The 16,277-nt window shown below is 47.9% G+C and overlaps 1 protein-coding gene across 1 annotated transcript in view; it reads right to left on the reverse strand.

Moving 5' to 3' along the window:
• The window catches only part of LOC145356781 (uncharacterized), a 165,081-nt gene extending 153,286 nt beyond the window's left edge, over window positions 1-11,795 (reverse strand). Inside the window, exons 1-3 of the mRNA XM_080209647.1 lie at window positions 11,748-11,795; window positions 5,901-5,974; window positions 1,235-1,496 (exon numbers count right to left, since the gene is read on the reverse strand). Coding sequence (XP_080065773.1) covers window positions 1,235-1,468 — 234 coding nt within the window. The 5' untranslated portion in view covers window positions 1,469-1,496; window positions 5,901-5,974; window positions 11,748-11,795. The remainder of the gene's footprint in view (window positions 1-1,234; window positions 1,497-5,900; window positions 5,975-11,747) is intronic.
• Window positions 11,796-16,277: the final 4,482 nt, after the last annotated feature.

Consider the following 16,277-nt stretch of genomic DNA (forward strand, 5'->3'; position numbering starts at 1 on the left):
CAGCAAACACTGGGGCAAGGTGACAACCTGCCAGTGCCAACCTGGACCAGGGGGCAGTGCCAGGGGCAGTGCCAGGGGGAGACCCCAGGACAAGTTCACATCTGTGTGAAGCTGTTGTAAACCACACTGCCATGCGATCACACCAGCGCAATTTGTATATCTGAGGGACCTCAATGCTTGGTGAGGGGGGGGGGCGGTGGGTTAATTATATTTAAATCTATCCACAGTCCAAAGATGTGCGGGTTATGGCCGTGGACCTGATGATGTCTGCGGTGAGGGGTGGGGGTTGCCGGGAGATTTGCGAATTCCGGATCTTGTGCCACTGCCGGCAATCGCACGGATGGTGAGTGTGGGCTCAAGAAATTCCCTTAGAAAGGAAATATCTATCTGCAGAGATATGGAACAAGAGCAGGGAGATTGAACTAATTGGATCCCAAATCAAAGAGCTGGTATAGTTATGATGGGCCGTTCTGTGTTGGGGTGTGGTTTCAGGAAGGGGTTTGGTTTGGTTATTGGCACCGTGTCACAGTGAAGCTACCTGTGAAGATACCCAGGTGTGTCTCAGTGGGAAGAACTCCCCACTGGCACCAAACATGAGCGGAACTCTCCAGAGACCAGTAGAGAAAGGTGGGAGGGACAGTCTGGTGTCCGTGTTGGGAAAGAGAAGAAGTGGGACATTCATATAATCTTACAGTGCAGAAGGAGGCCAATCGGCCCATCAAGTCTGTACCGACCACAATCCCACCCAGCCCTATCCCCATAACCCCATGCATTTACCCCAGCTAGTCCCCCTGACAGTAAGGGGCGATTTTAGCATGGCCAATCCACCTAACCTGCACATCTTTGGACTGGGGAAGAAACCGGAGCACCCGGACACAGGGAGAACGTGCAGACTCCACACAGACAGTGACCCAAACTGGGAATTGAACCCGGGTCCCTGGCGTTGTGAGGTAGCAGTGATAACTGTACCACCATGTCGCTCACAATTTGCCTTCCCACATTGTGGCGATTTTAGTGCATTTTGAACATGTTAACCAAGCTGAGAGTAATATCATTGGTCCTTTATGCTAATTGATACGGTTTAACATATTTATTAAATGTTTATGTGTGAAGGAGGATGTCACTTGTTTTCCAATTCTCTCGGTTTCAGTGAGAACGGCTAGTCCTAATTGCGGCCTACTCTCAGGCTCCTGTGGGTCAGAGGTCAGCATCAGGAGTGTGGAGATCCTCTCACCTGCATGTCGTCCCGAGTGATGAAGCCCCTCTCGATCCCACCACATTCCTGGAAGAACTCATGGACCTTCTCGATCATGAACCGCTGCCCGGAGCTCCAGCTGCCCTCCTGCTCCAGCTGCTGGGCCTGCGAATCCTGGAGGTCACGCAGCTCCTTCCGCCGCCTGGCTGTCCTCCGGCCCTCCCTGGCCAGGCCCTTCCTGGCTTTGGGAGTGGGCCGTGTCTGCTCTGCCATCTGGCTGGATCACTCCTGCTCCTGTAGCCTCATGGGAGAAAGGGGAGGGAGAGGTGGGAGTGGATTGTGTGGTGGTCACTTAGCAACTGACCTCTTAATCAGGCACCAAATATTAAACAGAAAATTCATTTCCAAAGGGGAAGAGAAAGAGAAACCACAACAAATTCATGTTCTGAGAAAAAGCTGCTAAGTGTTCATACTAAAGTTTCCAGAACCTTCTCTGAAGTGATGTGGTCGAATGACACAATCAGTTTGTTCAAAGTTTGGAAAGACAAGGAACTCAGTGTGGACTCCAGCACCGTTTACCCACCAACCACAGCAACAGGCGTGAGCCTGACTGTGCCTCTGACACCATTGTCCTGAGTCAGACACTCACGGCTGCAAGTGTCACTCTCAGGACCTGAGCACAAAGCCTCACCTCCACTGGCGGCCATCATTCTGGTGAGATGTTAAGTCGAGTCCCCCTCAGGTAGAGAGAACACATTTCACAACACCTACATGCCCTGGTGCCCTGCCCAAAATCTACATCTTCACCTGACACCACTGAAAACACACCATTGGGTCATTATCACATCACTGTTTATGGAATCTTGCTGTGCACAACTTATAGTATAGAGGAGGCCTTTCAGCCCATTGAGTCTGCACCAGTAAAACCCGCTAAATCTACAGCAATCCCACTTTCCAGCACTTGGCTCCTAGTCTCGGATGTTATGATATTTCGAACACTTATCCATGTGAGGTTGTGGGGTTTCCCAGCTCTACGACCCTTCCAGGAGCTCATTCCAGACTCCCCCCCCGACCGTCTGGGTGGAAAAAGGAAGTGAATCGTATTTAAATGGAGAAAGGCTGCAGAAAGCTGCAGCACGGAGCGATTTGGGATCCTCATGCATAAATCACGGAAAGCTAGCAAGCGAGTTTAGCAGATAATGAGGAAGACAAATGGCCTTTATTTCAGAGAATGGATATAACAATAGGGAAGTTTTGCTAAAACTATATGAAGCACGAGTAAGACCACAACTTGAATACAATGAACAGTTTTGTCTCCTTATCTAAGGAAAGATATCCTGGCATTGGAGGCTGTCCAGAGAAGGTTCACCAGGTTGATCTGGGGTAAGGAGTGATTTTCTTATTAGGAGAGGGTTTGTGGGTTGATTCTGTACACATTGGAGTTTAGAAGAATGAGAGGTGACCTTAGTGAGATATATAGGATTCTCAGGGGGTTTGAGGAGGTAGATGCTGAGAGGCTGTTTCCCCTTGTGGGAGAGTCTTGGATCAGAGGGTCTAATCTCAGAGTAAGGGGGTCGCCCATTTAAGACAGAGAATTTCTTCTCTCAGAGGGGAGTGAATCTGTGGAATTCTGTATCACAGAGGGCTGTAGAGGCTGGGTCATTCATACAGCTGAGTGAATCAGGAAGGGAGTTCAGGGTTACGGGGTTAAAGCAGGAAAGATTATATCAGATCAGTCATGATCTCACTGAATAGTGAAGATCTTGATGGACCGAATGGCCTATTACTGCCCGTATGTCTTCTGGTCCGATCCAGTTGAGTAATGACTCATTTTGCTTCCTAATTGGCGTAGGGAGGCAGGACAACATGAGGATAGATGTGTTGGTCAAACGGCTGAAGTGTGAGGTCAAGTCCTGTGATGAATTCTCCAGGGAAACGTTGATAAGCCTGCGTACTGAGATTTGAGGGAGTGTTGTGCTTTAAGGCCACACTCACTGTTTGCTGAGCTGAGACTGACACACACTGTTTCTGCACAACAGCCGTACTAACTCCCACCTCACCAGCCAGGCCTCAACCTGAGAGCCGTTTAGAAATATGGAGAGTTGCACCATGATTTCCTCAGAATGCTGACTGTCCACATACCACATTGCTTCACTAACATCTCCACTTCCTCTTGCTTTCTCCAGAGTACAAACCAGCTTCCCAGGCATCTAACCCCGTGCTGTATTAGCCCTGCAAGTGTCTGACGGGGACACTGTAGAGGGAGCTTTACTCTGTATCAAACCCTATGCTGTGTCAGCCCTGCGAGTCTCTGACGGGGTCAGTGTAGAGGGAGCTTTACTCTGTATTTAACCCTGTGCTGTACCTGTCCTGGGAGTGTTTGATGGGGACAGTGTAGAGGGAGCTTTACTCTGTATTTAACCCTGTGCTGTACCTGTCCTGGGAGTGTTTGATGGGGACAGCGTACAGGGAGCTTTACTCTGTATCTAACCCCATGCTGTACCTGTCCTGGGAGTGTTTGATGGGGACAGTGTAGAGGGAGCTTTACTCTGTATTTAACCCTGTGCTGTACCTGTCCTGGGCGTGTTTGATGGGGACAGTGTAGAGGGAATTTTACTCCATATCGAACCCCATGCAGTACCTGTCCCAGGAATGTTTGATGGGGACAGTGTAGAGGGAGCTTTACTCTATCTAACCCCATGCTGTACCTGTCCTGGGAGTGTTTGATGGGGACAGTGTAGAGGGAGCTTTACTCTGTATCTAACCCCATGCTGTACCTGTCCTGGGAGTGTTTGATGGGGACAGTGTAGAGGGAGCTTTACTCTGTATCTAACCCCGTGTTGTATGCCCTGGGGGGGGTTGACACGGAACAGTGTAGAGGGAGCTTTACTCTGTATCTTACCTCGTGCTATACATGTTATGGGAATGTTTGATGGGGACAGTGTAGAGGGAGCTTTACTCTGTATCTTACCTCATGCTATGCATGTTATGGGAATGTTTGATGGGGACAGTGTAGAGGGAGCTTTACTCTGTATCTAACCCCATGCTGTAGCTGTCCTGGGCATGTTTGAGGGGGACAGTGTAGAGGGAGCTTTACTCTGTGTCTAACCCGGTGCTGTACCTGTCCTGGGAGTGTTTGATGGAGACAGTGTAGAGGGAGCTTTACTCTGTATCTAACCTCGTGCTGTACCTGTCCTGGGCATGTTTGAGGGGGACAGTGTAGAGGGAGCTTTACTTTGTATCTAACCTCGTGCTGTACCTGTCCTGGGAGTGTTTAATGGGACCAGAGAACGCTGACCCATATCAGTTCTCTAACATTTACATGATAACATTACAAACGATATTGATTTCATCCAACACAAGTAAAAGATACATCATAACAGATTAACATCAATACTTCACACTGAAGCCTCATCATTGAACATCACCAGATGGATTTTCATCCTCGTCATCATCATTGTTAAAATCTATTCTTTTATGGGAGCATCCCGTGTTTATTGCCCATCCCTAATTGCCCCTTGAGAAGGTAGAAACTACAATTGAGAACCAGGCTGAATATAGACTGTTCAGAGGAAAGATGAAAAATCAAATGCGAGAAGCAAAAAGAGAGAGTATGAAAAAAGACTGGCAGCCAACACAAAAGGGAATCCCAAAGTCTTCTATAGACATATAAATAGTAAAAGGGTAATAAAAAGAGAAGTGGGGCCAATTAAGGAGCAGAAAGGGATCTGCACATGGAGGCTGGGGACATGGCTATGGTACTAAATTAATATTCTTCTTCTGTTTTTGCCAAGGAAGAAGATGCTGCATAGGCCATGGTGAAAGAGGAGGTCATCCAGACACTAGATGGGTTTAAAATTGATAAGGAGGAGATATTCAATAGGCTATCTCAAAGTTGATAAGGCAACAGGTCCAGATGAGATGCATCCAAGGATACTGAGGGAAGTGAGACTGGAAATTGCAAAGACTTTGGCGATAATTCTCTGTCTTCCTTAGACTCAGGTGATGCCAGAGGACTGGAGAATTGCAAATTATCTTTAAAAAAAAGGATATAAAGTTCAGCCCAGCAATTACAGTCCAGTCAGTTTAATCTTGGTAGTAGGGAAACTTCTAAAAACAATAAATGAAGTGACCGGGACAGATGTGGCTTAATTATGAAAAACCAACACAGATTAATTAAGGAAAAATCATGTTTTAGACTTGCTTGAGTTTTTGAGGTAACACAGAGGATTGATAAGGGTGATGTGTATACAGAAAAGGTATTTGGTAAGTGCTACACTTGTGAGCAAAATCATAGCCATGGAATAAATAGGAAAGCAGCAACTCGATACAGAATTGGCTGGGTGACAGGAAAAGGAGGTGTGGTTTTTCAGGCTGGAAGCAGGTTTGCAGTGGAGTTCCCAGGAGTCGACGTTGGGACCCTTGCTCTTCGTGGTATATATTAATGACCTTGGTGTACAGTGCACAATTTCAAAATTTGAGATGATATGAAACTTGGAGTCATTATAAATGGTGTAACTTCGAAGGGACGTGGACGAGTTGGTAGAATGGGCAGGCGGATGGCACATGATGTTCAATGCAGGGAAATTATTTTTTATTCATTAAGAGGATGTGGATGTCACTGGCTGATCCAGCATTTGCTGCCCATCCTTAATTGCCCTTGAACAGAGTGGCCATATAAGAGGGGAAGTTAAGCGTCAATCACCTGTTTGTGTGGCTCTGGAATCACATGTAGGCCAGTCCGGGTAAGAACTTCAGATTTCCTTCCCTAAAGGACATCTGTGAATGAGATGGGTTTTTACAACAATCAACAGCAGTTTCACAGCCACCATGAGAATATTAATTCCAGATTTTTTTATTGAATTCAGATTTCACCATCTGCTACGGTGGGATTCGAACCCGGTTCCCCAGAACATTACCCTGAGTCTCTGGATTACTGGTTCAGTGACAAGACCACTGCGTCCCCGAAGTGACTAATTTTACGAGGAAGAACATGGAGAGACAAGATAAAAAGCGTGCAATTCTAAAGCGGATGCAGAAGTAGAGGGATTTGGGTGTATTTGTACATGAGGCATTAAAAGGTAGACAGAGTGGGTAATAAAGCATACAGTATCCTAGGCTTCATTAACAGGGGCATAGAGTACCAGAGCAAGGAGATCATGCTGAATTTGTACAAGACACAAGTCTGGCCTCAACTGGAGCATTGCGTCCAATTCCAGGAATTGTACTCAAGGAAGGATGAGAAGCTTTGGAGAAAATTCTAAAAAGATTTACTAGAATGGTTCCATGTATGAGGAACTTGAGTTTTGTAGATAAACTGTAGAAGTTAATATTGGTTCATAGAATCATAGAATACTGACGGTACAGAAAGAAACCATTTAGCCGATCGAGTCTGCACCGACCACAATCTCACCCAGGCCCTACCACCATACCCCTACGTATTTTACCCACTAATCCATCTAACCAATGCATCTCAGGACACTAAGGGGCAATTTAACATAACCAATCAACCTAACCCGCACATCTTTGGACTGTGGGAGGAAACCGGAGCACCCGAAGGAAACCCACACAGACACGAGGAGAATGTGCAAACTCCACACAGACAGTGACCCGAGCCGGGAATCGAACCCAGGACCCTGGCGCTGTGAAGCAGCAGTGATAAGCACTGTGCTACCGTGCCGCCCCTGGTTTCCTCAAAGAGAAGGCTGCAAGGAGATTTGATAGAGATGGACAAAATCACAAGGGTGCCGGACAGAGCAGATAGGGAGAAATTATTCCCATTGGCGGAAGGATTTAAATGAGAGGGAACAGATTCAGGCTCAGTGGAAGAGAAGTGAAAGCGACTTGAGGAAAATCTTTAAACACAGCAAGCAGCCACGGTCTGGAATGCACTGTCTGGGAGGACCAATCAAGGAATTCAAGAGGGAATTTGACAGAAAGGGAAGAATGTGCAAGGTGATGGGAAAAGGCAAGGGAATACAACTGCTTAATCAGAGAGTCAGTGCAGACATGATGGGCCGAACACCCTCATTCTGCACTGCCAACATTGTGTGGTTCTGTGAATAATACAGGGATATCCGAAAGTTGTAGGGGATGGAGACAGTTCCAGAGGTAATGAGGGATGTAGGGGGAGGAGGTTACAGAAATAGACAGGGCTGGATGGATTGGAGGAGGTTACAGAGATAGGGAGGGCTGGATGGATTGGAGGAGGTTACAGAGATAGGGAGGGCTGGATGGATTGGAGGAGGTTACAGAGATAGGGAGGGCTGGATGGATTGGAGGAGGTTACAGAGATAGGGAGGGCTGGATGGATTGGAGGAGGTTACAGAGATAGGGAGATCTGTTGGATTGGAGGAGGTTACAGAGATAGGGAGGGCTGTATGGATTGGAGGAGGTTACAGAGATAGGGAGGGCTGTTGGATTGGAGGAGGTTACAGAGATAGGGAGGGCTGGATGGATTGGAGGGGGTTACAGAGATAGGGAGGGCTGGATGGATTGGAGGGGGTTACAGAGATAGGGAGGGCTGGATGGATTGGAGGAGGTTACAGAGATAGGGAGGGCTGGATGGATTGCAGGAGGTTACAGAGATAGGGAGGGCTGGATGGATTGGAGGTGGTTACAGAGATAGGGAGGGCTGGATGGATTGGAGGAGGTTACAGAGATAGGGAGGGCTGGGTGGATTGGAGGAGGTTACAGAGATAGGGAGGGCTGGGTGGATTGGAGGAGGTTACAGAGATAGGGAGGGCTGGATGGATTGGAGGAGATTACAGAGATAGGGAGGGCTGTTGGATTGGAGGAGGTTACAGAGATATGGAGGGCTGGATGGATTGGACGAGGTTCCAGAGATAGGGAGGGCTGGGTGGATTGGAGGAGGTTACAGAGATAGGGAGGGCTGGATGGATTGGACGAGGTTACAGAGATAGGGAGGGCTGGATGGATTGGAGGAGGTTACAGAGATAGGGAGGGCTGGATGTATTGGAGGAGGTTACAGAGATAGGGAGGGCTGTATGGATTGGAGGAGGTTACAGAGATAGGGAGGGCTGGATGGATTGGAGGAGGTTACAGAGATAGGGAGGGCTGTTGGATTGGAGGAGGTTACAGAGATAGGGAGGGCTGGACGGATTGGAGGAGGTTACAGAGATAGGGAGGGCTGTATGGATTGGAGGAGGTTACAGAGATAGGGAGGGCTGTTGGATTGGAGGAGGTTACAGAGATAGGGAGGGCTGGATGGATTGGAGGAGGTTACAGAGATAGAGAGGGCTGGATGGATTGGAGGAGGTTACAGAGATAGGGAGGCTGGATGGATTGGAGGAGGTTACAGAGATAGGGAGGGCTGTTGGATTGGAGGAGGTTACAGAGATAGGGAGGGCTGTATGGATTGGAGGAGGTTACAGAGATAGGGAGGGCTGGATGGATTGGAGGAGGTTACAGAGATAGGGAGGGCTGTTGGATTGGAGGAGGTTACAGAGATAGGGAGGGCTGGATGTGTTGGAGGAGGTTACAGAGATAGGGAGGGCTGTATGGATTGGAGGAGGTTACAGAGATAGGGAGGGCTGGATGGATTGGAGGAGGTTACAGAGATAGGGAGGGCTGTATGGATTGGAGGAGGTTACAGAGATAGGGAGGGCTGTTGGATTGGAGGAGGTTACAGAGATAGGGAGGGCTGTATGGATTGGAGGAGGTTACAGAGATAGGGAGGGCTGTATGGATTGGACGAGGTTACAGAGATAGGGAGGGCTGGATGGATTGGAGGAGGTTACAGAGATAGGGAGGGCTGGATGGATTGGAGGAGGTTACAGAGATAGGGAGGGCTGGATGGATTGGAGGAGGTTACAGAGATAGGGAGGGCTGGATGGATTGGAGGAGGTTACAGAGACAGGGAGGGCTGGATGTATTGGAGGAGGTTACAGAGATAGGGAGGGCTGTTGGATTGGCGAAGGTTCCAGAGATAGGGAGGGCTGTATGGATTGGAGGAGGTTACAGAGATAGGGAGGGCTGTTGGATTGGAGGAGGTTACAGAGATAGGGAGGGCTGGATGGATTGGAGGAGGTTCCAGAGATAGGGAGGGCTGGATGGATTGGAGGAGGTTCTAGAGATAGGGAGGGCTGGTTGGATTGGAGGAGGTTCCAGAGATAGGGAGGGCTGTATGGATTGGAGGAGGTTACAGAGATAGGGAGGGCTGTTGGATTGGAGGAGGTTCCAGAGATAGGGAGGGCTGTATGGATTGGAGGAGGTTACAGAGATAGGGAGGGCTGTATGGATTGGACGAGTTTACAGAGATAGGGAGGGCTGGATGGATTGGAGGAGGTTACAGAGATAGGGAGGGCTGGATGGATTGGAGGAGGTTACAGAGATAGGGAGGGCTGGATGGATTGGAGGAGGTTACAGAGATAGGGAGGGCTGGATGGATTGGAGGAGGTTACAGAGATAGGGAGGGCTGGATGGATTGGAGGAGGTTACAGAGATAGGGAGGGCTGGATGGATTGGAGGAGGTTACAGAGATAAGGAGGGCTGTATGGATTGGAAGAGGTTACAAAAATAGGGGGGGGCTGTTGGATTGAACGAGGTTACAGAGTTAGGGAGGGCTGTATTGATTGGAGGAATTGCAGATATAGGGAGAGCTGTATGAATTGGAGGAGGTAACAGAGATAGGGAGGGCTGTTGGATTGGAGGAGGTAACAGAGATAGGGAGGGCTGTATGAATTGGAGGAGGTTACAGAGATAGGGATGGCTGTTGGTTTGGAGGAGGTTACAGAGATAGGGAGGGCTGGATGGATTGTAGGAGGTTACAGAGATAGGGAGGGCTGTATGGATTGGAGGAGGTTACAGAGATAGGGAGGGCTGTTGGATTGGAGGAGGTTACAGAGATAGGGAGGGCTGGATGGATTGGAGGAGGTTACAGAGATAGGGAGGGCTGTATTAATTGGAGGAGGTTACAGAGATAGGGAGGGCTGTATGGATTGGAGGAGGTTACAGAGATAGGGAGGGCTGTATGGATTGTAGGAGGTTACAGAGATAGGGAGGGCTGTATGGATTGGAGGAGGTACAGAGATAAGTAGGGCTCATGGGTTGGAGGGGGTTACAGAGTTAAGGAGGGCTGGATGGATTGGAAGTGGTTTCAGAAATAGGGAGGGCTGAATGGATTGGAGGAGGTTACAGACATAGGGAGAGATGTAGGGGGAAGAGGTTACAGAGATAGGGAGGGCTGTATGGATTGGAGGAGGTTACAGAGATAGGGAGGGCTGTTGGATTGGAGGAGGTTACAGAGATATGGAGGGCTGTTGGATTGGAGGAGGTTACAGAGATAGGGAGGGCTGTTGGATTGGAGGAGGTTACAGAGATAGGGAGGGCTGTTGGATTGGAGGAGGTTACAGAGATAGGGAGGGCTGTATGAATTAGAGGAGGTTACAGAGATAGGGAGGGCTGTATGGATTGGACGAGGTTACAGAGATAGGGAGGGCTGGATGGATTGGAGGAGGATACAGAGATAAGGAGGGCTGTTGGATTGGAGGAGGTTACAGAGATAGGGAGGGCTGTTGGATTGGAGGAGGTTACAGAGATAGGGAGGGCTGTTGGATTGGAGGAGGTTACAGAGATAGGGAGGGCTGTTGGATTGGAGGAGGTTACAGAGATAGGGAGGGCTGTATGAATTGGAGGAGGTTACAGAGATAGGGAGGGCTGTATGGATTGGACGAGGTTACAGAGATAGGGAGGGCTGTATGGATTGGAGGAGGTTACAGAGATAGGGAGGGCTGTATGAATTGGAGGAGGTTACAGAGATAGGGAGGGCTGTATGGATTGGACGAGGTTACAGAGATAGGGAGGGCTGTATGAATTGGAGGAGGTTACCGAGATAGGGAGGGCTGTTGGTTTGGAGGAGGTTATGGAAATAAGGAGGGCTGTCTGGATTGGAGGAGCTTACAGGGATAAGGAGGGCTGTAGTGATTGGAGTTGCTTGCAGAGCTACTGTAGAGTGTGGGGCTTTGAGATGGTGACAGAGATATGAAGGTTGGCGTTGATGGAGGTCACAGAATTACAGAGACAGTGTGGGGTGTTATAATGGGGATGAGTGTAGTTTTGGGGAGGAGTGTAGGGATGGAGGAAGCCACCGTGATGAAGAATTTTAAAGTGATGGTGGGATTTGAGGGCTATGATGGGAAGTTTTTAAATCAAGACATTGATTTAGCTCTAGTGTAGCTTGGGAAACAAGGTGTTAACAGCATTTAATCTGAGTGAGGGTATGGGTGATCTGGCTTAGAATGAGCACTGCCCCCATGACCAGCAACCTCCCTCCCTCCCCTAGTCACCCTCCCATCCCCGAAACATTAACACACATAACAGTTTACATTTACACAAACACGCAGGGCTCTATATTAGTTGTAAAGGACAAAACTAACACATAGGTACTAGCACATACATGCTCAAACACGCACTTGTTAACTCACCCACCAACACACACACACACACACACACACACACACATGCTAACTCACTCACTAGCACATGCACAGTTAGATATACAGTCAATAATGAAATGAAAGGACAATCTTACTGAAACTGTTCTTCCTTGATTCACTGAGTTTGTGAGTTAGCTGATGGGCCTCCCATCCGGAGAGATTCTTGTTGTAAAAGCTCTTCTGTTTGCACTGTGCGTTGTAAGAAAATGGCAGAGTCATGTCTTGCTTCAGATTTTCCGTTGATTATATCAAGTTGAGCTGAAGCAATAACCACGGCTTCCAGTGTCATTTCCTGCGAAAGGAGGAGGGGGAAGGGATTAGCAGTGTTCATCGTCTGTTGTCAGTTAGATTCATGTGGTGACTAATGGCTCCCTGAGAGAACATGGGCCTCCACTCCCAGCCTCAGGTCAAAACCTCAACCACAAGAATAGGCCACTGGTTACCTGGTGAATCACCACTCCTCTACAGTCCCAGAAAAATGAATCCTAGTCCAGGATCCGCACTTGTCAAGCAAGGCCAGGGGTCAACCTGTTCCAGATTCCAGTGTGCCATGCCCATGCCTCCAACTGCCATCCTGGAAGTTAGCCTTGACTGAGACTCCGTCAAATGGGGAAACGCACGTGGTCACTTAGTTGTGTAAAAAACTCTTCAAATCAAGGTATGGATCACAAGGTTTAGAAATGTGACACCACACTTTCTGTGCTCTGTGGGTCATCCTTGGTCAGGATGTGGAAATGCCGGCATTGGACTGGGGTAAGCTTGGTAAGAAGTCTCACAACACCTTAACCTGGTTTATTTGGCAGCGCAACCTTTCGGAGTCTCAGACTCCTTCTTCAGATGAGTGAGGAGATGTGTTCACTAACAGGGCATATAAAGACACAGACTCAGTTTACAAGATAATGGTTGGAATGTGAGTCTTTACAGGTAATCAAGTTTGAAGGTCCAGACAATTTGAGTGGAGAGAGGATTAAAGGTTAAAGAGATGTGTATTGTCTCCAGCCAGGACAGTTAGTGAGACCCTGCAAGCCCAGACAAGTCATGGGGGTTGCAGATAGTGTGACATGAACCCAAAATCCCAGTTGAGACCGTCCTCATGTATGTGGAATTTGGCTATCAGTTTCTGCTCAGCGACTCTGCGCTGTCGTGTGTCGTGAAGGCAGCCTTGGCGAGCACTTACCCAAAGATCAGAGACCAAATGCCCAAGACTGCTGAAGTGTTCCGACAGGAAGAGAACACTCCTGCCTGGTGATTGTCGAGCGGTGTTCATTCATCCATTGTTGTAGCGCCTGCATGGTCTCCCCAATGTACCATGTCTCGGGACATCCTTTCCTGCAGCATATCAGGTATGAAGTGAGTGCCAGAGTATCAGTGCCAGATAATCAACACTGATGCCATCATCTCACATGAGAACACCATCCACCAGGTACATGGTGCAACTCTTGCAACTTGACCAATGTTGTCTACCTGATACGCTGCGGGAAAGGATGTCCGGAGACATGGTACACTGGGGAGACCATGCAGATGCTGCAACAATGGATGAATGAACACCGCTCGACAATCACCAGGCAGGACTGTTCTCTTCCTGTTGGAGAACACTTCAGCGGTCACGGGCATTCAACCTCTGATCTTCGGGTAAGCATTCTGTAACACGGCCTTCACAACACGCGACAACGCAGAGTCACTGAGCAGAAACTGATAACCAAGTTCCGCATACATAAGAACAGCTTCAACCGGGATCTTGCACACTATCTGTAACCCCCGTGACTTGCCTGGGCTTGCAAAATCTCACTAACTGTCCTGGCTGGAGACAATACACATCTCTTTAACCTGTGTTTAACCCTCTCTCCACTCATATTGTCTGTACCTTTAAGACTTGATTACCTGTAAAGACTCGCATTCCAACCATTATCTTGTAAATTGAGTTTGTATCTTTATATACCCTGTTTGTGAACACAAGTCCTCACTCACCTGAAGAAGGAGCAAGACACCAAAAGCTAGTGCTGCCAAATAAAGCTGTTGGACTTTAAACTGGGGCCACCCTTGCCCCAAGATAAAGCCCCCACCACACAAGCAGATGCCTGATGCACGCCACGCCCAGCCACCATTTTAGGTTGATCAGTAGGAGGGAGAGTGTGGGTGTGCACTCGATGTATGCAGGGTTAACAGATCATGAGATCATTCAGTGTGTAACCGCAATGCCATTCCAACCTCAACTGTCCAGCTAACGCCTTTGTTTAACATCACACCATTCAACATGCACTCAGCAGCCAGACTGACCCTCCAACAGGATTATTAAAAGAGATGAGAAACTCTCCCCAGCTCAGATTCTGATTGATTTCTACTGCCTGTTGCTGAGTTAATCTAAGTGTTTGGTGGTTTGTACAGTTGGTGAAGTTTGGAAGTGTGATGTTATGGTGAAGGCCTTGGTTCACACTTCAAGGTTTCTGCTCAGTCAGGCCACCACAGTTTAAAGAAGCCTGGGCTTTTATAATTCCTTTCATTAAGACTTGCATTAAGGATTGCAGAAGGCTCAACTTCCCACAGACATTTATGGATATTTTCAATTGAACTAAAGTATTGGATGGCAGCATGACAGAGAGATTGAAAGAGGAAACACAACCTGCTCAGATAGGGAAGAGGAGGTGGGGAAGAGAGCTTTCAGCAGGAGCCCATTATCCACCCAGAGTCTCCCGGGAGCAACTCTCTCACTGAACCCCTGCAAGGAGCTGTGTCTCTGTTTCATAATGTAGGTGCTCACTGTAATCTGTCCCACGTTCAGGCCAATCTGTAAGCAGGATGAGGATGGCACTGTCAGTGCTTGTGAAGGTGACTAGGTTGTTAATGGTTTCACATTGAGCTCAGTCCAGGCTGGGTCCCCTGATACTGTCAACATCAAAGCAGTTTCTAAATGAGGTCATTGGAACTCTGCATGGAAGCAGAGCCACACACATTTCATTCTCTCTCAGGAGGGAGAAGCAAGTGGGTGAGGACATGACCTTGCTGTGATAGCAGGCTTTCCCACAGTGCATTGAGTTCACACATGTCAATGTGCAGACGTCCCACACCAGAAGAGGTCTGACTCCCTTAAATACCAGCTGGTATGGGACCATACACAGCGTGTCAGGAGATCAAAGCCCAGGTTCCTGCAAACAACCAGGATACTTTTATTCTTCAACTGTCTGCTCAATATTCAGCATTCCGGTCAGCACCAGAGCTCAGACACTGCACTGACAAGGGATATCCAAGGACCACATGGTTCATGGCAAAACCCCACCACACACACACACACACACACACACAAACACACACACACGTGCACAAACACACACTCACACACACACACACACAAAACACACAGACACCACACACACACAAACACACACACACGTGCACAAACACACAGACACATACATACACAAAACACACAGACACCACACACACACAAACACACATGCATACGCAGGCATATGCATGCACACATAGACACATGCAGGTACACACATGCACACACGTGCACACAGACACACACGCACAGTTTCCTTACAGAAAACTGTGCTGTCGTATGAACCATTGCTGAGCATGAATTGGACAAAGTTCACCTGGGTGCGTCCCATGTTCCATTATGAGAGCAATATTGTGAGTAGCTGAGGGAGAGAAAGGAATAAGGAAACAAAGACAGTGTCTTTCCAGCCAGGTTGTCCAGGTTTGGCCTCACCAATGCCCTGTATAACTGCAGCAAGACATCCTCACTCCTGTACTTAAATCTTGTCACTATGAAGGCTAACATAACATTCTCTACTGCCTGCTGCACCTGCATGCTTACTCTCAGTGACTGGTGTATGAGCACACACTGAAGCATGAACAAAGAACAAGGAACAGTATAGCACAGGATACAGGCCCTTTGGCCCTCACAGTTCACCCTCCCATCCAACTTTGTGTCATCTGCAAATTTGGAGATATTACATCTAGTTTCCTCATCTAAATCTATATATATATATCTTTTGAATATTTGGAGTCCCAGCACTGATCCCTGCAGTACCCCACGAGTCATTATCTGCCATTCAGAAAATGACCTGATTATTCCTACTCTTAGTTTCCTGCCTGCTGACCAGTTTTCTATCCATGTCAATCCAATACTCTTTAATCTTACACACTAATCTGTTATGTGGAACTTTGTCAAAAGCATTCTGAAAGTCCAAATAAACCACATCCATTGGCTCCCCCTCATCAACTCTACTGGTTACATCCTCAAAGAATTCCAGTAAATTTGTCAAGCGTGATTTTCCTTTCAAAAGTCCATTGCTGACTCTGTCCAATCCTGCCACTGTTTTCCAAGTGCTCTGCTATAAAATGTTTTATAACGGACTCTAACACTTTCCCCACTACCGACATCAGGCTGATTTGTCTCTAATTCCCTGTTTCCAAATCATTCCTTTCTCATTAGACAACATCCAGTCTCGAATGGCCTGTTCTCTCTTGGGTTCAGTAAACCATCCTGTTATACACTCCAGGAATCCCTCCTCTACAGTATTGTGATTAATTTGATTTGCCCAGTCTATATGCAGATTAAAGTCACCAATATTACAGATGTTCCTTTATTGCATGCCTCTCTAATTTCCTGTTTA

Source organism: Carcharhinus amblyrhynchos, chromosome 22 (assembly GCF_965287045.1).
Source record: "Carcharhinus amblyrhynchos chromosome 22, sCarAmb.v2.hapA, whole genome shotgun sequence".
Lineage (NCBI taxonomy): Eukaryota > Metazoa > Chordata > Chondrichthyes > Carcharhiniformes > Carcharhinidae > Carcharhinus > Carcharhinus amblyrhynchos.